We start from the raw sequence: 21,665 nt of genomic DNA on the forward strand, positions 1-21,665 counted from the left end.
AGAAAGATGCCTTGGACCTTGCTGCTGTTTTGGGGCATTGAACACAGTATCGGGCACTGAGTTGTACCATGTCTCCTACTTTTGTCACACAATGGGTGTCAGATCTGCCCCTACGACACGGTAAAATGCCTTGAACTCTGCTATTGTTTTGGTGCGCTAGACACTGATTGGGATGCTGAATTGTACAAAATTTTCTAAAATTTTTTTCCTGTATAATGAATGTGCTCCTCAACTTTGCAAAAAACTTTTTGAGAAAGAAAAGTGCATTCGGTATGCGAGTATATACGGTGTGTGTTTTCTGCTAGAGATACCGTGTCATTGAAGCATACGTTGTCCAAGATGGTGAATACTGCTGCCAAGACAGACACCACAGCCATTGAGGGTCGTGATTAGAGTTATAATTGTGTTCAGATTCTTACATGCTGAATCATCAAGCTCAAATTATGTGGTCAAATTCAGAGTTGAAATAATGAATTCTCATGCATATGTATGGGCCAGCTGGGATTGATTGAACTGGGTAAGGATTGAATTAACTGAAAAAATGAATTTGCCTAGTCAAAATAAAAAAATCTTATGGTATTGCATTTGTAAAGATTAACTGTCAAGAACTATGGCTGTTTCATTATCAAACGCTTCTAGTACAGTCAAACCCACTTATAGCGATCCCAGATATATGGATCTGTCGGTTATAACGACCACACATGTCACAGCATTCACAATTTTTGACCCTGCCTGTTGAAACTGTGCCCAGATTTAAGAAACATTTTCAAAAACGCTGTATTGTTACATCAAACACTTCAAAGTCGGTCGCTGTAAACAGAGGGCACACACGAAGTTCCAAGGCACAGCGGCACAACCGAACTGGGTACACGGCAGTGCGCACATTCCCCCGCTCCATTTCGACCACGACGAAGATCTACCGCCGACATGAGCAAGCACTTGATGTGGATTTCAGAAGCCACAAGGAAAGTCAATCATTGCTTTCAACCATGCTAGGGTAACCGTGCTTTCAAGGCATGTCTCTAGCAGGCTTCAGGGCGAAGCAGTTACACAGCGTAACGTGGCCTCTGATCTCGAAGGCCATGACAGCAGCACACTAGTACGGAGTTCTCCGTGCGGCACCTTGGTGGCACCATGTGCACTACGTTATGTATGCTGTTTGAACGATTTGAACCAATGGCTGCTCAAGCGCTGATATCTATACTCACGTGGCCCGAGCCGGAGTGAACACTGCATGACATGCCACTGCAACATGCAAAGTTGCAAAGAGTAGTTAGTTACAGTTTGTCGATGCTTCGTTTACTTTTTTGATGATAATGGTATTCGTGATGGCATTCTACCTTTTGAACTTCGCTCTTTTTTGGCTGAACCGGCATTAAAATATTACATGCTCTCAAAGAAAAAATGGCGGCGGATGTACTCATAATTTTGAAATGGCGGGTGATCGGAACTGACCGGGCACCATTTCGAAGGAGCTGCGACACCGTATTTAATTCTTTGGATGATATTTTTAACGAAACCTTGCAGTTAGATGTGGAAAAGTTTCGGAAACGAAAATGAAGGTACTGAATACCAAAAATCCTATTTTCGGACTAAAGTGGTATCGAATCGTGATTGCCGTCACCAGTTTCAGTGATGTTAATTTTTGCGTATTCTGAAGTACGAGTCCATGTGTAATGAAATACTGATAGAACGACCACTTCTTGTGGAACTAATAGAGTTTGTTATAAACAGGTCTGACTGCGTCCCTAAAGTGACTGAAGTTTATTGACTGCAACATAATTGGATGCTTCATTTTTGTGCAGCCATTCGTGAGGACAGGACTCGGGGTGGACGAAGCACGTACCAGTGCTCATACTCTTTGCCATCACAGCTTGTTGGCAGCGATTCTCGTCTTACCTCAGAATCTGGTGACTTGCCCGTGGAACCCATACCCCTGTTGCAAAAAGGTATTGCAAAAGAATATTATTCTATTGCGATAAATCATGTACTGCTTGAATTTAGCAAAGTATTGTGTCACCTGTTCATTAGCCTTTTATTTGTCTTACTAAGCCAAGGAAGTTGCCAAGTGATGGGTTGATAAATGCATGCCTCATTGACTGTTTGCTTTATTGTCTTTTAACTTTTGGTTTTTAGTGGGGGCTGGCAGTGCATCAAGATAAGAGTACCACATATTTCTACGTGTTGTGAAGGCAGGGTTTGTATGCCATTGTGCAGGCAGATGAAAAAAAAGGAAGAATGGGTGTGTTGCGAAGCATGCAAAGTATCGGTTATCGTTATACAGCACATCTGAATTTAAATTTTTTGAAATGTTGGTAATCGACTATAATTTGGGTGATAGGCTCAAACTCACACCAGCCGTGATGAGAATGATAAGAGAACACAATGACGAGAATGAAGAGAGAAGACAGGATGAGGCGCTTACTCACAACTGAAAGTTATTTGAAAGGAAACAAATATATGCAAGCGAAAAAAAAAAAAAAAATCAGTAAGACGGTGGCACAAGCATGTCAAGGATCACAGTTGATGCTTTTGAAGGCAACGTTATAAATTTTAAAAAATAACTATAAAGAAAGGTAAACTCCTTATGTAGCAAGACCGAGGGGTGGCTGGCGCAGTTATCTCCTTATTTATTTATGTGGTAGGCCTCTGCCATTTCACGGGTTAGCTACACATTGGAGAGGTACAGCAAGTCAGAACACTAAGCAAAGTTCACGAACTCAATCCCAGTTTGCCGCATGTTGTTCTTTTGGCCATACTGTTGCTCAGTTCACTGATTGTTTCTTTCTGTACTTACGTTATGCCTTGTGTAATTGTGGAAACTTTGAATATTAAAGACTGTCTTGGGCGATGGATTCCCATATTCCTCGCTCCTTAAATCTTCCCCTACGGCGGGGAAATTGTGGGAAGGATGGCGTTGACGAGGTCCCTGAGCATATGCGATGGCACACTCTGCAAGAACTGGCAGAATCCACGTTGACAGGCAGCATGGTTCTCTGTGGCTGCCGTCCAGATAGGCAGCTGTCGCAGTGGTTGACGATGACGGGCTCAGGACAGCTTGCCCTCAAGGCCTGCACTGAAAGGTCCATCCAGAAACAGTGCATTGAGGCACCCTACTGGAGGCCTGTGGCGCACATTGCCCGTGGACAGAGGTGAAAACAAGAGGAGGAAAAAAAACAGTGACGCTTCACTTTGTGAGCGTGGGTGACGCGCAAGTGTATGGGTGCTATAGCACACACGAAGCTATCGGCCCTTGGTGCACCTGGACTGTCCGCATCGCAAATCGTATTCAAGGTGGGGCTCGCACGGCCGCACCATATGCAGCAGCCGCCAGAGTAGAATGTCTCTTTCATTCGCTTACTAGCTAAATTGATGAGCATGGTGTCAGTGCGCTCAGGCAAACATGAACACATCACACTCGATGACTGCAGCCACCCGCTGTCAAAACGCTCGCATGAGGAATCGCGGCAGCAGCAACGAGCGAAGTGTCCTTGTCACTGTCTATTGCTTCAGTGCAAGCTGAGCAATGAGAACACAGAGCACGCAAAGCTGCAAGCCATCGGCCCACCTAGACTGTGCCCCCAAAGCAGATCGCTTTCAAGATAAAGCCTGTGCAACTGTGCACGGCCAAAGTACAACACCCGGCCCTCCCCTCCCTAGTGCCATGCGCACAACAGAAGATGGCGCACTTCCCCACCCCCATTTCCCCCTTTGCACACTCGAGATTGAGCCGCCATTGTCTGCTCACCGTCGCACGCTTTTACTCGCACACACAGCGTACAGCGTGCGAGGACGATGTTATCATGTGACAAACCCGGTACATCCGTATCGCAAACAAAACCTGTAGCAACTGCCAGAGGAGGTCAACCCAGTGTGCCTCCGCCTACCTTCATCTGCGGCGCTTCCCCTCGTTTCTCCTTCCCCACTTCACTCAACATCACCTAGACTTTCCTATAGGCTGCGTTGCTTTGCCGCACACTCGGCACGCTTCTTCATACTTACGCTAGCTCGGAGCCTGCACCAATGACCTGTGAGATGGAAGATGCCTGCTTGAACTCCCTAGTGAACTTTTTCCAGCAGCAGCACGAAGGCACAGAAGGATTTTTAAGGTCATTAGGTGAGAGCACATCATTTGTGGCTGCTTGCCGATTTGCATAGACATGCTAAACATCCATCATGGACTGGATGAAACCAAGCAAGAGAAAGTTCAGCTAAATAAATGCTTTTTATGTCGTTTTTCCCTCGTTGTAAGTCTACTTTATTTACCGTTTTGAAGTAAGGTATTTGGATGCACCTGGTCATGTTGCCAATTATTCAGAATTCTGATAAGGCGAACAAATTTTCATGGTCCCTTCGAGTTTGTATTAAAAGGGAGTCTACTGTATCTACATTGCTCATGTCAAGGAGCTTGTAAATGATTTGGCAGTTGTTCATTGGAGTCCTGAGGAAGGTGTGAGACGGATAAAACAGGGAAGACCTGCTACAGCAAGTAGGAAGATAAAAACTGATTGTGGTTAGCAGTGGAGCGTAGTCTTCGGCCCCATGGCTTACCTTGCGCAGTGAGCGCACGTCATGGACAAGTTGTCTCTGCGATTGGGAACCAATACCAATGAGCTCCACAGTCCTCTATACCAGAAATAGACACGTCTGTGTAGGTACCGATTGTAATATATCCCGATGAATTTGCTTTGAATGTGTTATATCAAGGTAGAGAGGTACTGAGGCAGGCAGTTCCAGACAACAGAGCAGTACTCTAGCTCAGAGTGCTCTAGAGCACGGTACAAGCGGGTTTGATGAAGGCTTTGGTTGTGGAAGTAATTAAGCCCAGTGTCTTCAGAGCACTTTTCATAATGACTTCAACATTAAAGCTTAATTCAAATTAAAGCTTATCGAATCATTTATATATGCTCCCAGGTCACGGATTACTGAAGCTCTTGCCATACCCAGGCCATTTACCGTATGCAAATGATAAAGGGGGCTGTGACAGTAACTGAATGATACTACGTGGTTTGATGAGTACCGTATTTACTCGAGTCTAGGGCGGCCCTGATTCTAAGCCGACCCCCGAATGTCCGAAGCTAGAAAAAATTTTAAAAACTTACCTCGAATGTAGGTAGAACAAAAATGTGAAGACAGTGTTCACAAAATGAAAACAGCATTTATTTAATATGAACATGCCGAGCTCACGCTACGTTATCATCACTGCTAGCCTCGTCACTATAGCCCAGACTACATGCATACATGCAGACGCACGCAATCTCGCATCCGCGCGCCCAGGAATGCGCAGACACTGCGGCACGGCTTGGATGCATCGAAATGCGGCACGATCTCGGTGAACAGCTCCTCTCTGTTATTGCGCGCTTATTTTCCTTATCGCTATCATCTCCTCATTGCAGCACACGCAAAAGGCGTCCACCATTGCCCCCTTGAACGACGGACGTTTTTCTCATCGATGCTGAAAAATTGCCCAGCTTGAATGGTTGACGATGTCTTTGCGGCTAGCACAACTCTTCGTTTGAAAGTGCCACAATCCTTTCTCTATGGCGGCACTATAGTGGCATCGCCTGTTTGGTGCCATTACGATGACGCCACGCTATGGGCTACGCCGCACGCCGGTATGACACAGATCAAAATAGCGACGTCGCTCATGTACTTCAGTTGGCGACTGGCGTGGCTAATAGCAGCTGTGCTACTTACTTCTCTAGATGGCGCTACATATGCACCATGTTTATAATTTTCAATTACAAACTGCCGCGTTTTTTAAAGTGCTTGAATCTAAGCCGACCATAGAGCTTGGTATCTGATTATCTGAAAAAGAACTATCAGCCTAAATTCGAATAAATACGGTAGTTTTTTGTTGGAGCACCACAATGAAATAAGAGTTGATATCTTGGACAAGACAGCCATCATCTGTGGAGTTGATGCTACAAAACAACTTAATGTCATTAGCAAAGAGTAAAACATCAGTATTTGATGTGCAAGACTACATCATTGATAAAAAATTTAAAAGAGTAGAGGGCCGAGATTGCTGCCCTGAGGGACACCTGAGGGAGAGTGAAACACCCCAGAGAGCCAACCTGACACAAACACCATCTGTGCAATGACACGGGCAACTAGAAAACAGTGTTGGTTATTTCCTGCATATTCCATGCAAATACATCTTGCATAGCAGCAGAGGGTGGAAAACCAAATCTAAAGCTTTGGACAGGTCGAAATATGTGGTCTCCATCTGGCCTCTGGTATGGAAATCAGGTGCAAGTTTATGAATGAACGCGCACAGGTTGGGTGGCAGTGGAGCGGTTATGACGAAAACCCTTTTGCTGCTTCTCACACAGCTTGTGGTGAAAATAGGCATAAGGTCTAGCATGCATCAGAATCTCCTTAACCTTAAAAAAAAAAGTAGCAAGATGGGTCAATAATTGTTTACCCTGGAAGGGTCACTGGACTTTAGGATCAGAGTGACGATAGAGTGTTTCCACACAGTGGGAAAGATGTCAGTCTCCTGGGAACGATTGAATGTGTATTAAGATAGGTGCAAGCAAGTCGGCAGAGCTTTTAAAGGGAAGCTGAAGAGTCTGTTGAATTCAATAAGACGCTCATATACGGATGCGGGAACCTCGTAAACAATGCACGTAAAATTTTGGGCATGATTTTTCACTTAGGAACGACGTAATCGCCGGTTAAAATTGCGCTGTCGCTCCGCCCCCTGTCGAGCGCCGCGCGCTGCTGACGCTGAAGATGCGAGTGGAGAGCGGAAACCGCGCCGTAGTGACATCGGCACTGGTGTTCCGCTCCTTCGCAGTCTCTGCGACCGCGCTTGTTTCTGCATGTGTGCCGTCATAATCTGCCTCGCTCAAGCCTGCATTCCTTTGTTTGTGTGTATGTAGAGTGGTAGTTGACGTGCGCAGCATCAATTGAAGTGGTGGGCCGATCATGCCGGCGTTCTGCACAGCCTACGGTTGCACAAACACCAGCGGCCGTGACGATGTTCCATTACTCCCCGCAAGACAAGAAGCTTGCAGTTAAGTGGGAGGCTGCTGTGAATCGAAAGAATTTCAAGCGCTCAAGAACAACAGGGCTGTGCTCTAACAACTTCCGTGACGACGATTACTACCAGAGTTTATCAATAAGGCGTGAATGAGTGAGAGTACGACTTTCTGCTAGCAGGCTTTCTAAACGCAGCGTGAAAAGGTCGGGGCAACGAACGCACAAAGGCAGGACAGGTGCAGGCAGACTCTTGGTAACTGGTCTTGGAAGACCTTATGAATACACGAACTCGTCCAAACCTGGATTTTGATTTATTGCTAGCTCCTTCTTGTTGGCACGCTGAACAGAAGGTACATGTTCATCTGCCACCCTTGACGCAGGTTTCGTTGCAAACCGCCGTTAATTTTCTATTCGCACATGTGTTGTGAAACAGCCAACATGCAGCTACCATAATGCAGTGCAAGTGTAAAGTTTTCATGTGTTTGAAAGCCGGCGCACGCCAGGATGCTGCGCTCCCCCTCGCGCACAGAGAGAAAATGGCTGTCTCACGTAGCCAACGGAATTCGCCCCCTTCACGGCTCCGGTTATGATTAGCGTGCGGATGGCACTCTGATGAAGGCCACTGCATGTGCTACAAGAGCCGGAAAGCTTTTCCCGCATGTAAACCGTCTGTGTAGATTGCCGACAGCTTTGGGGCAGAGCACAAATGCCGACGATCGCATCCCTCCTTACGTTCCACGAGGAGGCATGCAGGAACATAACAGTACAGGTGTCTGCCCGGAAACGAACTCACTGGATCGCTGAATACAGCTTTGCAAAAAACATACTCACCAAAGAACATTTCTAACACGAGGAGATGCTAACACTTCGCTTTCGTTCGCGTCGAATGTACTGCTTGCTTACCAGCATCTCTTGCTTCTTGGAGAGGCCGGCTATGTATACATGTAGGGAGCAATGCCGAACTCCTCAGAAAAACGCAAGCTCTCGAAATTTACTATTACCGTCTCGCCAAACCACCTTGCACCGTGCTTTATGTGCGGCGGCAGCGGCCGGTCCGGACGAACACCAATGTTGACGTCACGAGGCGCCCGACCAATCACAGGCGGAAATGAGGCGCGCGAGCTGCCCGAGTCTGCTGCTGCACTTTTCGTCGAAATAATACCTGTTTGCGCTTTCTTTCGCTCAATTTCGTTGTGATATTCGGATTCGGAGGTTCGAAAACCATTACGTACAGCTCTTCACTAATTTTTTCTGGAAAACTCTTCAGCTTCCCTTTAAAGGGCCCCTCGACAGGTCTGGCCATTTTGAGCTGACAAGCACCATGCACACAATGTGCGCTAACAGTCGTGTGTGCCTAAGTATTGCATTACTACGCACCAGGAAAAGAGCTGAAATTCCAAACCGAACGCCGTTTGCACTTCTCCTCGCGGGTGCGGCACTACAATCCGGAGGGTTGACATATTGTACAAATTCGCCTACGTACATGCCTGTGCTGTGACGTCTCTCATAGTGACGTGTGACTTCAAGTATTATTCAAGATAACATCTCTTATTTGTGTAATCTGTTGCTTCAGTAGACAAATTCAAGTTTAGAAAAATAATAAAACACACAAACCAAATGTCTGCGTGCTTTCAAGCAAAGCTTGTATTGCCTCACTCGTGTCGGCGTCGGTGTTGCCGTACGAAAAAACTCGAGCCGTGTAAAAATAAAAATTGCTTGTCGGGCTGCGGATTCAAACCACCGACCTCCAGGTTGTGAGACCACCACGCTAACCTACTCAGCCACTGTCAGTTCACCACATGTGCCCTTTAAAGCGGGGTTTTATATCCATGAAGAAGTAGACGCAGCACAAGACGCGAGCCAATCGCAGGCATCCCCTCCCTCCTGAGGAGGGAAAGGGTGTGATTGTGTGTTTGCTCACCTCGTACCCACCGTCTCCTGCCAGTTCAGGCCTGGCGGTCAGGTGGGGAGGCTGTGTTTGGTTCATTCTGCCGAAGAGCAGGCTGCGTTGAAGGAACGGCAGCAGGAGTGGGCCGCACTTCGTGCGTTCGGCCGAAGAACGGGTGGCGTTTCATGAACGCCGCCGAGAACTCGCTTGAGTAAGGGTGCGTTGTCGATGTGCCAACCTCGCCGTGAGGGAGAGCAAAGCCAAGGCGTTAAAACAATGGACAGCCGCGGATTCCAAGCTTACTTTGCACCACAGCAGGATAGGTGTACTTCCATTTTGTCTGCTTTTTCCCACGTCATGCAGTCGCAGTGCGCAGATACCGAAACTGTCATTTTCTACCGTGTCCCAGCACGCGATCATGCTCTGTGATCCGCTTGTCTGTCTCAGTGCTTGTGTAGCACTGACTTATACCACTAGTCAGATGTTCTCATGTACAGTGCACAAAATCGTGTGCTGTGCGAAACGAGACAAATGCAACAGCTTGTGCGCAACACCATCAGCGAAAGAGCGCCACGCAGCAAAAAAGCAAGGGAAAAAAAGGAGACGGGGCCCGTGATGTATCCATCACGCTATTCTTGAGCTCCAGTATGGCAGAAGCAAGGAAGAAATATCGCTTATGGAGGCCAGATGGGGCTAGTGGAGAGAGTGCCTATGTTGGCAGTGAAGCTCGCCTCTTGAAATCGTGCATTCGCGGCACTCAAATATGTCTAGCTTGGCTATTGATGAACCAATTTGAATAATTCTTGTAGTAGAGTGCTCCCTAGAGGGCACATAACAACTTCCAGCGTATAACCAAAATTTTCTATGTGGCTTGGTGAGGGGCTTCTTAACAATAAAGCTGGGTACTCCATCGTGCCCACATGATTTTTCAGCCTTTAGCCTCTTAATGGCTTCGTGAACTTCTCCCTCTGTGATGGGTGGCACAAGCAGGAAATAGCCAGAAAAACTGTGGGATTGGTCTGGACTGCAGTGACCACGAACCTCATCATTCTTTAAAAAGCAAGCAGCAAAGTGGCCGGTAAATGCATTTGCAATCTCAGTTGGATCAGTGCATGTTCCATTTGTCGAGCAAATAGCATTAACATTCCCTCCATGTGCACTGTCTTGTTTTGCAAACCTCCATAGGTAGGACAGATCGCGTTTCAAAGAGAGTTCAATAGAGTCCACACGAGTCTGCCTATCTTGCTTCAAGAGTTGTTTAGCCTCTTTCCTGAATTCACTGAGCTGCTGGTAAGAAACTTCGCAGCGTGGTGCTCTGTATATGTGGTGAAATTATGCCTTCTTTTCGAGGCCCTGTCACAGCTCTTTTGAGAACCACGCAGGATATTTTAAGGTGCGAGAACAACTATGTAAAATGAATTTTGTCATCACATCTTGAACCACAGCAGTCAACATTGCAGTGGTTTAGATCGTGCATTGATCTATCTCTTTGATGTTACCAAAATAGCAGCATTCTTGTCACCAGAAAGCAATGTGATCAGTAGCACACAATGGCACCTCACAAAGCCCATATTTTTTCCCTCATTTTTGATGACTACAGACTAGAAAATTGTGGTTTTTGAAACTTCTACGGCATATTTTGTTATAATATTCAGATGTCTGATAAAGGAATGTATGAGAATCGGAGAAAATATTATCTTAAAATCCTATCTTTTGATGTAGTCAGCCATTTTGATTGCTACATTCCCTATTAAAATCAAGGAAAGCTGCTTACCTTTTTCATCATATGTCTTTGCATCACTAGGCTCTGTAAAGTTGCCAACAGAGGAACCTCACAATAATGCACAGAAGTGAAGCTAGAGCGCAAAGCAGATATTTTTGCAATTGAGCGAAGCTGTCTTTTAATATTAAACAATGACTGCTACTCTGCATGCCAGAGGTGTCTTAATTGCCACTTACATGGCTCACCAAAACACAGTTGGCTCTCTAATGTGGGCTCTGTTACTGAAGTTGAGCCATAGGCAAGTTGCACTGCAACTTTTCATGGTGACAGCAATTCCAGAATGCACAGCTGAGCAAGTAGAGGAAGCAACCTTGGAACGGTTCCATGCAACCTATCACCTGTTATTTTGAGGCAAGTGTCAGCATCTACCTGAGGCACAAGTGCAGATGCAAGTCTTGACAGAGTGCAGATTTTAAGATAACTGCAGATGTTACATTTTACTAAGATTCTTTTAGTGTACTTATACATCTGGTAGCCAGATGTCCAAAGGCTTCATGGTGCATTTGCTGTTGTTGATGCTGTTGTTTTTAAATAGTACATATCAACAAGCACTGACATATCACACTGTGCATCATGGTGGAAAATACTTCTGCCCATGCTCAGGAAAATGTTTTATCAGGTAACATGCATTGTGAAGGGCAACCCATTATGTTGTTATTAGTGGGTTTTTTTCCAAAAATAACTTGGATTTCTGAAAATCAATTGGGAATGTGCTTGCGCTTAACCACTGTCTTTTTTTCTGGGCACAGAATCACGCAGTTTGTCATCAGGGTCTCCATTGGAAGGTTCCCCGCAGCCTTTTGTGGGTCAGCAGCAGCCACCTGTGGTACCATCTCTCGTGCAGGAGATTGTCTCTGTTGAGCACCTCTGGCACTATACTGACCGAGAGATAAGTCGGTAAGCAAAAAATTGGCAAATGAAAATTAAGTAGCAAGCAATCCCCCCTTTTTCAGCCTGTTTGTGCATTACAGCTGTTCATAACCTGAAATGACTTTAAAAGTAAAGTGGGTATAATTCAAATTGCTTTTTTGCAAAAACAAAGAGCAAGCTTTGTAAAATGTGTAAACCCAAAGATGTATGCAGTGGTCTGAACTTTCGCAGTGTCTTTTATTTTCATACATATAGTGGGCCAAAGAGCTTGCTTATGAGGCAGCCAAAAGAAACCTAGGTATTAGTCAAAGGTAAACGGACGCCGACCAAAAACATTAAAAGAAAAGGAAACCAATACGTTTTGGCTCCCATATGGGGGCCTCTTTCAGTCTGTTCAAGCTTGTGAACAAAGCCCTCATATGGGCGCCGGAACGTCTTGGTTTTCTTTTGTTTTAATGTTTTTGGTCGGCATACGTTTTACCCTTGACTATGAGCAATCCCGACCAGATAAGTTTTCGTCAAACTCTTGATTTCAAACCTAGGTAGCTTGGGCTGTGTGTTTCTGTAGGTTACTTGGAAAACTGGGAAGCCTGTCTTGTAATGAGGCAGGATATTTTGGAAGGGCAACCTGTACTCCAATAATTCAGACACCAATAATTATGGCATGCTTGATTATTTGAACAGCTCTGCGGCACTGCCATTGGCTCCATAGACTTCATGTGTGACAACGACCAAATTTCAGAGTCCGTCTGTACAGCTATGTGCGAATTTGGCCTCCAAGTCGAGCGAAAACAAAGTTAATTTCATATTGATACGTATTATCACTATACTGTTGTATTATCTCTATATGTATTGCTTAAAATCATATTCTTCATATTTTATAGACATTTGCGCTTTAATCTATGTATGTTACAATCGCGCTCAATCACCGATAAGATCAAGTGAAAACGGAAAAACAATCACGCCGCCAACAGTCTTTTCAGACATGGAGAGGACCACATGTGGAACTGTACTCTGCCTGACTCTGCTACTACTGCTGTCACTCTAGCCGTGCATCTTATGTCGCCCTTGATTGCTGACAAAATATGCATGCAAACATATTGGCAGTGAGCTTTCCGCAGTGGCTTTTCACCAGCCGCTCTGCCGGCCACACTGCTTAGGCGCTGCTTCTTTGGGAGTTGGCAATCAAAGTTGTGGTTTCGTTCCGGGCCACGAGGTGGCAACTTCGTTCATAGCCTCCATGTTTGTGGCATTGCATGTACGATTCATGCCCAAAACATCATGTGTCACCTGAAGTTCCAGTTATTGCCATTCTACACATTGGTGCTAGGGGTAGACGGTGGTGCAGTATTCGGCGACTGTACTTGACATTTTTGCTACAAGATATATATTTTAAGGCACATGCTAACAAAAATTTACTTTGCTGTAGCCATTACTATGTCTTATCCCACATGTTTTATTTCGTTAAAGCAGCAGGATACTCCATTGAAATAAAGCATGACTAACCAATTTTGGAAAGAAACACAAAAAGAAACTTAGTGACTGGGAAAATTTGCGATCCAAAGTCACTAAAAAATTCTGCAGACTACGCAGTAGTTGACATCTGCTTAATGCAAAGCATTGCATGAATTGTTGCAGCACAAGATGCCGATGTGCGCCTATTAGGTGGGGCCCAGGATGCCTGAGGTGCGCATTGTGCTTTTTGCGTCTTTGGCAAGCTTACATTTACACTCCTCGAATTCAGCCTTGGTCAGCAACTTCTTTGGGTGGATCATTTTGGCGGGAAGCTGCAACATACCCATTCAGTGAGAATTGTTGCTGTGTACGAGACACTGATGCATGTCCAGCTCTTGTTGCCCAAGCGACCCAAGACGTGTGTTGTTATTCTAAAATGGAGATGGGAAGCCAAAATGAAATCAAGCTTGTAGGCAACGCTAGAATATGATGCCATGAGAGTGAGGCATGACGCTCACTTGGCCTCATCTGCAGCAGGGACCGGTGGAGCATTTGGGTTATCGCCTGTTAAAGGCGTGTGGTACTCTTCCTGCATAACATGCACTGTGAAACAGATAGTTGAAGATGCTTATCACAATCTGTCGGTGGCGATAGGTGTGAATGGCAATGTACAACGACCCGCGAAGAGATTTGCTGGTACCGGAATAGGGAACTGACTGTGTGGTGGCTTTTTCATGTGACACGGGTGAGCAAATACTGTGGGGATGCTGCCGCTGTGGAAGTCTATACTGCTCTCGTTCGCACACCTTTTCTTGTTTACGTGGGATCTAGTGGCCGGAAAACGTATGACACGATTGCAGATTGGCAATCTACTGAACGTTGGTGCCGAAAGATCGTGTTTTCCGGGAACATATTAACTGGCTAAAAAGAAGCCTAACTTTATTGGGTCATCTTTTGCATTCTCGATTACAAGCTTTGGTGCCAGGAAATTGTATGAAGCGGTATGACATCAATGATGTTCTACTGTACTTCATTATATTCATACCTGCCAACTCCTGATTTGTATGGGAGATTCCCGAATTCCAACAAATGTTGCCAATTGTACAGACAGGGTCATAAATCTGTCTGAAAACTGCCACAACCCAACCATGGGGAGGAAAAAAAAAAGAATGAAAAAACTGATTATGCAGCATAGTCGTATCATAATTGCCATTATGCACGAGATAGTTAGCCAAAGTGACATTTAAATCCTCGTTATGTGTATAGGCAGTGAAGGCATATCTCAATTCTCTCCGGATCAAGACATGCGTTGTGGAGTGGCGTGAGGCCGAGGTCTAATATGAGTTGAATAGTGGCTGGTTTTCTTAAGTAATCTACGCCGCTGTACAGTTTTGTTGTGCAATGAAGCACATTAGGAGTGGAAAAGGGTCACTGTCAGGAGCATGAGACGTGTTCCTTAATTATAGATGGGTGCATGGGCCGTCTCCGGTCGCAGTACAAAGTGAAGCCAACCACGCTTTTGTGTCCACTCCGTCCCCACGGATAATAGTGTCACCCGCAGTGACACTGAAGTCTCTTCCGTCCCCCTTTCCCCTTGCTTGTGCGGGAAGACAGCACTCATCAAGCCACCATCCTTCTCATCTAACCCTGGCATGCTTTCACTTGCATCTGAAGCATATAGCGCGTGGGGCACGATAGGATCTTATCGCGCTTGAACTTTATTCAGAACATGATGTTGCTCTGCTTTGCGCAGCTCGGGATTTGAGAGGTGCGCTCACAAGCAGCCGCGATTCAACCGTTTGGCCATCTGCATCTGCTGAACTTTCTATTTATTGTCTCAGTATTTTTTTGTGGTGGCAGCGAAGTTTCATTATATTGAAATCGTGTATACACACAGTTATATTGAGGTTCAACATACATGGTGTTCTATACAAGAAGTTATAAACTGTTAAATACTTCATTATATCAAGCATTTCTTTATACAGTCGAACCCACTTATAACGATATTCAAGTGCCACAAAAATTCCATTGTTATAACAGATAATTGTTATACCCGGGTTGGATGAAAAAAATCAAAATAGGGGGATGGCAGAGCTGATGTCAGAAAACTATAATGGCGGGGAGGCCACAGCTTCTTGCCACCACCTTCCTTCATCTGACTGCCGATTGTGTTCACTTGTTTAACTGCTTCCTGGGCGCTCCGATCGAGTGTAACAAGCCGCAGCTGCCGGTGTTAAGAATGGCACTGCTATAACAACTGCAAAGAGGGGTCACGGGCAGCCAGCGATATGCGAGCTCCGCCGAGGCATCGCTTTAGTGCCCCAAAAGGGGCCTTTTAAAAAATGTGAGAAGGTTGCCACGGCAGCCTGTCACCTTGAGAAATACAGAAGAAATGGTGAGGCGAGATCACCAGAAGCATCTTGCCACATACTTCTCACTGGCTTGCACAAGAAAACCTTATGCCATCAGGCTTGCATGCTTTACGCGAAGCTTGCTGACATCCTGCTGCAAGGCATCCAGGTGCTCCACGCAGTGCAGCCAAAGGTACCTCGCGAAAATGAAGTCCCAGAGTGACTGAATCATCTGCTGGCCCTCCTGTGAGGACAATGTTGAGGCAGCGTGCCCTACCACGTCATCGCTGTCGTTGCCGCCGTCGCTATCCGATGCAAGCACGTTCGCAGCGATTACCTAATCGGTTTGATGCACACAGTTTTCAAATCTGTAGCAGTCGTGCACTTTCTTTTCACTAGCAACGTCGTGCATTGCCGATGATCAGCGGGCAGATCAGCCATCTTCCATTTCGGTGGCGAGTAAAATGAGGCTGAGAAACCATGTGGCCAGGAATGATTTCGACAGAACCAACAAAGACGAACGCAAGCGATTAAGCTGTTTGCAGAACTGCGCTGAATGAGGAGCCGGCGAGCAATCTGGGAGCAGCACAGTTGGCGCGGTCCATTCATGCTTCGGAGAGTGCCGCGGCATAGAGCTATGGGTGCAGCCCATTCGTGTTCGGAGAGGTGGAAGGGCGACGAGAAAGAGGCACACAGACAAGGCTGGAAAATGAGCGTGCGGCAGCTCTTGGGGAAGCAGGCCATCAGGCAGCGGCTCAAATTTCTTGTCTTTTTAAAGGATTTCACATTTCACTATGAAGACGTGGAATTGGTGATGGGTAAAGTCAAAATAAAATACACTATACTGATGGGCGACTTCAATGCCAAGATAGGCAAGAAGCAAGCTGGAGACAAGTCAGTGGGGGAATATGGCATAGGCACTAGGAATAGCAGGGGAGAGTTATTAGTAGACTTTGCAGAACAGAATAATATGCGGATAATGAATACCTTCTTCCGCAAGCGGGATAGCCGAAAGTGGACGTGGAGGAGCCCGAATGACGAGACTAGAAATGAAATAGACTATACTCTGCACTAACCCTGGCATCATACAAGATGTGGACGTGCTCGGCAAGGTGCGCTGCAGTGACCATAGGATGGTAAGAACTCGAATTAGCCTAGAATTGAGGAGGGAACGGAAGAAACTGGTACATAAGAAGTCCATCAATGAGTTAGCGGTAAGAGGGAAAATAGAGGAATTCCGGATCAAGGTACAGAACAAATATTCGACTTTAACTCAGCAAGAGGACCTTAGTGTTGAAACAATGAACGACAATCTTACGGGCATCATTAAGGAGTGTGCAATAGAAGTTGGTGGTACTTTCGTTTGACAGGATACCAGTAAGCTATCGCAGGAGACGAAAGACCTGATTAAGAAACGCCAATGTATGAAAGCCTCTAACTCTACAGCTAGAGTAGAACTGGCAGAACTTTCGAAGTTAATCAACAAGTGTAAGACAACTGACATAAGGAAGTATAATATGGATAGAATTGAACATGCTCTCAGGAACAGAGGAAGCCTAAAGGCAGTGAAGAAGAAACTAGCAATTGGCAAGAATCAGATGTATGCATTAAGAGACAAAGCCGGCAATATCATTACTAATATGGATGAGATAGTTCAAGTGGCTGAGGAGTTCTATAGAGATTTATACAGTACCAGTGGCACCTACAACGATAATGAAAGAGAGCACAGTCTAGAGGAATTTGAAATCCCACAAGTAACACAAGAAGAAGTAAAGAAAGCCTTGGGAGCTATGCAAAGGGGCAAGGCAGCTTGGGAGGATCAGGTAACAGCAGATTTGTTGGATGGTGGGCAGATTGTTCTAGAAAAACTGGCCACTCTGTATACGCAATGCCTCATGACCTCGAGCGTACCGGAATCTTGGAAGAATGCTAACATAATCCTAATCCATAAGAAAAGGGACGCCAAAGACTTGAAAAATTATAGACTGATTAGCTTACTATCCGTTGCCTACAAAGTATTTACTAAGGTAATCGCAAATAGAATCAGGAACACCTTAGACTTCTGTCAATTAAAGGACCAGGCAGGATTCCGTAAAGGCTCCTCAACAATAGACCATATTCACGCTATAAATCAGGTGATAGAGAAATGTGCGGAATATAACCAACCCTTATATGTAGCTTTCATTGATTACGAGAAAGCGTTTGATTCAGTCGAAACCTCAGCAGTCATAGAGGCATTATGGAATCGGGGTGGAGACGAGCTGTATGTAAAAATACTGAAAGATATCTAGAGCGGCTCCACAGCCACCGTAGCCCTCCATAAAGAAAGCAACAAAATCCCAATAAAGAAAGGCGTCAGGCAGGGAGATACGATCTCTCCAATGCTATTCACAGCGTGTTTACAGGAGGTATTCAGAGACCTGGATCGGGAAGAATTTGGGATAACAGTTAATGGAGAATACCTTAGTAACTTGCAATTCGCTGACGATATTGCCTTGCTTAGTAACTCAGAGGACCAATTGCAATGCATGCTCACTGACCTGGAGAGGTAAAGCTGAAGGGTGGGTCTAAAAATTAATCTGCAGAAAACTAAAGTAATGTTTAACAGTCTCAGAAGAGAACAGCAGTTTACGATAGGTAGCGAGGCACTGGAAGTGGTAAGGGAATACATCTACTTAGGGCAGATAGTGGCCGCGGATTCGGATCATGAGACTGAAATAATCAGAAGAATAATTGGCTGTGGTGCGTTTGGCAGGCATTCTCAGATCATGAACAGCAGGTTGCCATTATCCCTCAAGAGAAAAGTGTATAACAGCTGTGTCTTACCAGTACTCACGTACGGGGCCGAAACATGGAGGCCTACTAAAAGGGTTCTACTTAAATTGAGGACGACGCAACGAGCTATGGAAAGAAGAATGATGGGTGTAACGTTAAGGGATAAGAAAAGAGCAGATTGGGAACAAACGCGAGGTAATGACATCTTAGTTGAAAACAAGAAAAAGAAATGGGCATGGGCAGGACATGTAATGAGGAGGAAAGATAACCGATGGTCATTAAGGGTTACGGACTGGATTCCAAGGGAAGGGAAGCGAAGCAGCGGGCGGCAGAAAGTTAGGTTGGCGGATGAGATTAAGAAGTTTGCAGGGACGACATGGCCACAAAACATACAAAAGTTGACGGTGCCGCAGCTTTTCATTGTTATAACCGATATATTGTTAAGACCGGTATCATTATAAGTTGGTTCGACTGTATTGAAATGTCACTGTATACTTTTGGGGGGGGGGATACTAAAATTTCTCCTTCACATTATATTTGTGCTTCCATTATTTACATGCAGATACGATGTGTATATCCACAAATTTATTATGTAGTAGTGCTCTGATTTGATTGGTATCAGTAACTATTGGCCTCATTAGTATATATATGAATAAGCAGTGGTGTCTGCAGGGTGCCTTCACTGATTCACGAAGTGCTTTAAAGGGCGCTTCACCAGTTCTGGACATTTTAGACAGACATGTTTAAGCAGAAAGAATCAAACCACTCCATGGTCCGAAAACAACTCAAATTTAATACAAAAGCTGCATGCCCTTCCTCTCGAAGCAGTCCAGATTACTGTTGGTGAATCAAGGTCACACACATAAAATCTTCTACGTAAGACACACTGCATGCAACAACACCAATTATGGTAGGCGACATAAATAAATAATCGAATGCTGAACGTGTAATACTGCCACGGGAAGTGCGCCATGCTGGAAAAAAAAAGTAATAATAGTAATAATAAATAAATAAATAAAAAGAATGGAGGACGCTTAAGCTTTGCCTTTAAGAGCAGGACGTGGTAGCATTCAAAGATCTCCAACTGCTCCTCGCGCTTCCGGGCAACTGCAGCTTATGTAACCATAATGTTTACCGGGAAATTCTGGCAGCGAACACTATGCACGAAGGGCAAGCATTCTGGTAGAAACGCTGGAAAAGGGGTTTATGCTTGAGTTTCTGCATAACCAAATTATGTTTTCTCGTATATTCAAATTACAATCCGATGCTATCATGTGTGTAGGTTGTGTGTAAGTCGTACTTAACAATTTTTCTGGCGCATTTTACTTTGAGAAATTAAGTAGTTCAGGAACGCCTCTGCACCACGCAGAGGGCCTACGTGGTTTGGTATGCGTGGTTCGGAATAATTTTTCGCTCACAAGGCAGTTGGCATCGGACGCCGACATTAGATTTTTCCGACATGCGGCCCTTAACACTGTCGCATTGAAAAAAGTAAACGAAGAGAAGGCAACGAAAAGAAGGCGTGGCTCATAACATGAACATGATGCAGTCCCTCGGTCTTGGCATGGGTGAAGGCAATAAGGAAGTGTCACTTGTGAACGCTAGTCGAGGCAGAAGGATAGAGTGGCGATGTTGGCAGGGAAGCTTGCCTCCTGGTAGCACGCAGCATTTCAATTCCTCCTATCTCCCCTAATAACAAACGAATTCGAAAAATTTTTTTTCAGTAAAACATTCTCTAGATGCCACTTTACAAGTTCCCGTGTATAACCAAAATTTCCGAGTACTTGATGCTGCTTGTGTCATTGGTACTTGTTAGTGCATGTTTCACCCCAAGCTGCATGTAATTTCTTGCCTGCCAGGTTGTCTGAGCAGTTTGGCAACAAGGTGTCTGCTACTGGAGCCACAGCACTGGATGCGGGAGGCCCTGATTCCCCTGGTACCTTGGGAGCAGATGGAGGCCCAAGCTTGTTGAGCAGCCTTTGCAACATTGCTGACCATCGTCTCTACAAGATTGTCAAATGGTGCAAGAGCCTGCCTCTATTCAGGGAGATCCAGGTATGGGCCTATGCTGTTGCTAGTTGACTGTTGAACCATGATGAAAAGAACACGCTGGGACTTGCAGTGCTGGAAGCAGTTCCAAGAGAGCCCCCTTTTACAGTGAAGCAGTATATAGCTACCCTTCAGCATTGGTCGATGTCCGTCCGTCTATACGTCACGTCGACATGAAAATAATTTCCATCTGCAGTTTCTCGCAAATGCTCTGTAGCTCTCAATCTAACGTAGATATCTTGGAAAAAATCATACTGAAATTGGCTGCTAAGATGACTCTATCATTGCACTGAGTTTCATTTATTTCTCCTAATTAGTTATTTCACAGTGAAGTTGTAAACATTAGAGAATTCCTGTCCACTGTCCATACATGGCCCTCTGCGGATGGAGTATGGTTAAAGAAAACGGCTGTAACTCTTGCTTTATCAACACTATCCCAAAACAAATTATATGACGATTAGCTGTTAGGACAATTCTAATATTACACTGAGTTTCATCTGCTTTTCTTGATTTCGTAGTTCACAGTAAAGTTGTAAATATTGCGGAATTCCCATCTGTCATGCAGCGGTACTTGCAGACGTCACTACTTCATAAAAAAATAAGAATAAATTACACCACAGTCAAAAGATGTATTCATTGTCTGCATCCTTCAATTATAATAATAATAATAATAATAATAATAATACCTATATATACGTCGATGCGTGGGTTGAGGTAAAACACCACAGCTTCGCTGCTCGTCCTTCACAGAGTAGAAGGGCTGATGACTTTTTTTTTTTTTTTCGGGAACTCACGAACTCCTAACTACCTCTCTGATATTAATTTTTAAATACATTTCAAATCAACATGTGTGCTGTGTACAAAGTGCTGCCATGATCCTCTTTGTTAACTATCACATTGCTAAGCTCCTTGGGAAAGCACAATCCTGCACTCCTCTCTTGTGCCTTTCCAATGCCATTTTATTTGTAGTGACACCAGCAGGGCCAGGCATGACATCAAGGGTGAGGAGTTAATCAGTGGACCTACGAGCAGCATTACTTCTGTCGTTCTCCACGAGCGGTTTATAGTTGCCGCAGTGCCCAGCGATGTGTCGGCATGGCTTTTTCTGACTTCATTGTCTGCGTTCTGCATATGAGAGGCAGGTGAACGCGCATCTCCATCTTTACCCCAGCCACAACTGTCCATGGCTGTTCACGTGGCTGATGAGCACATACGCAGGCCTTGCATTGTATCTTGGAGGTAATCTGTGGCAGGTGGAATGACTGGGCAAGCACTGATGGCTGGTCGCTTCACGTGTGCTGTCCTTCCACGCATCTAATGCTGAAGGTCACGTGATCCCAAGTGGATGGATAGATGGAAACAACTTTATTTTAAATCCGTCACAGTTTCACGACCCGGGCTCAGGTCTCCCATGAGGGGACTTCGAGGCCTTGCCTCGTCACCGCGTCTCGGGCCTTGCTGGACTGCCCACTCTTGCGTCTTGAAGTTGGAGCTGCGCAGAGCAGCG

At 45.2% G+C, this 21,665-nt stretch overlaps 1 protein-coding gene across 1 annotated transcript in view; it reads left to right on the forward strand.

Annotated features, from left to right (window-relative positions):
• The window catches only part of Hr39 (Nuclear hormone receptor FTZ-F1 beta), a 155,437-nt gene that overhangs the window by 104,039 nt on the left and 29,733 nt on the right, over positions 1 to 21,665 (forward strand). Inside the window, exons 8-10 of the mRNA XM_050193716.3 lie at positions 1,806 to 1,949; positions 11,408 to 11,555; positions 19,969 to 20,164. Of these exons, the coding sequence (XP_050049673.1) occupies positions 1,806 to 1,949; positions 11,408 to 11,555; positions 19,969 to 20,164 (488 nt within the window). The remainder of the gene's footprint in view (positions 1 to 1,805; positions 1,950 to 11,407; positions 11,556 to 19,968; positions 20,165 to 21,665) is intronic.

The sequence above is a fragment of the Dermacentor andersoni genome, chromosome 1 (assembly GCF_023375885.2).
Source record: "Dermacentor andersoni chromosome 1, qqDerAnde1_hic_scaffold, whole genome shotgun sequence".
Lineage (NCBI taxonomy): Eukaryota > Metazoa > Arthropoda > Arachnida > Ixodida > Ixodidae > Dermacentor > Dermacentor andersoni.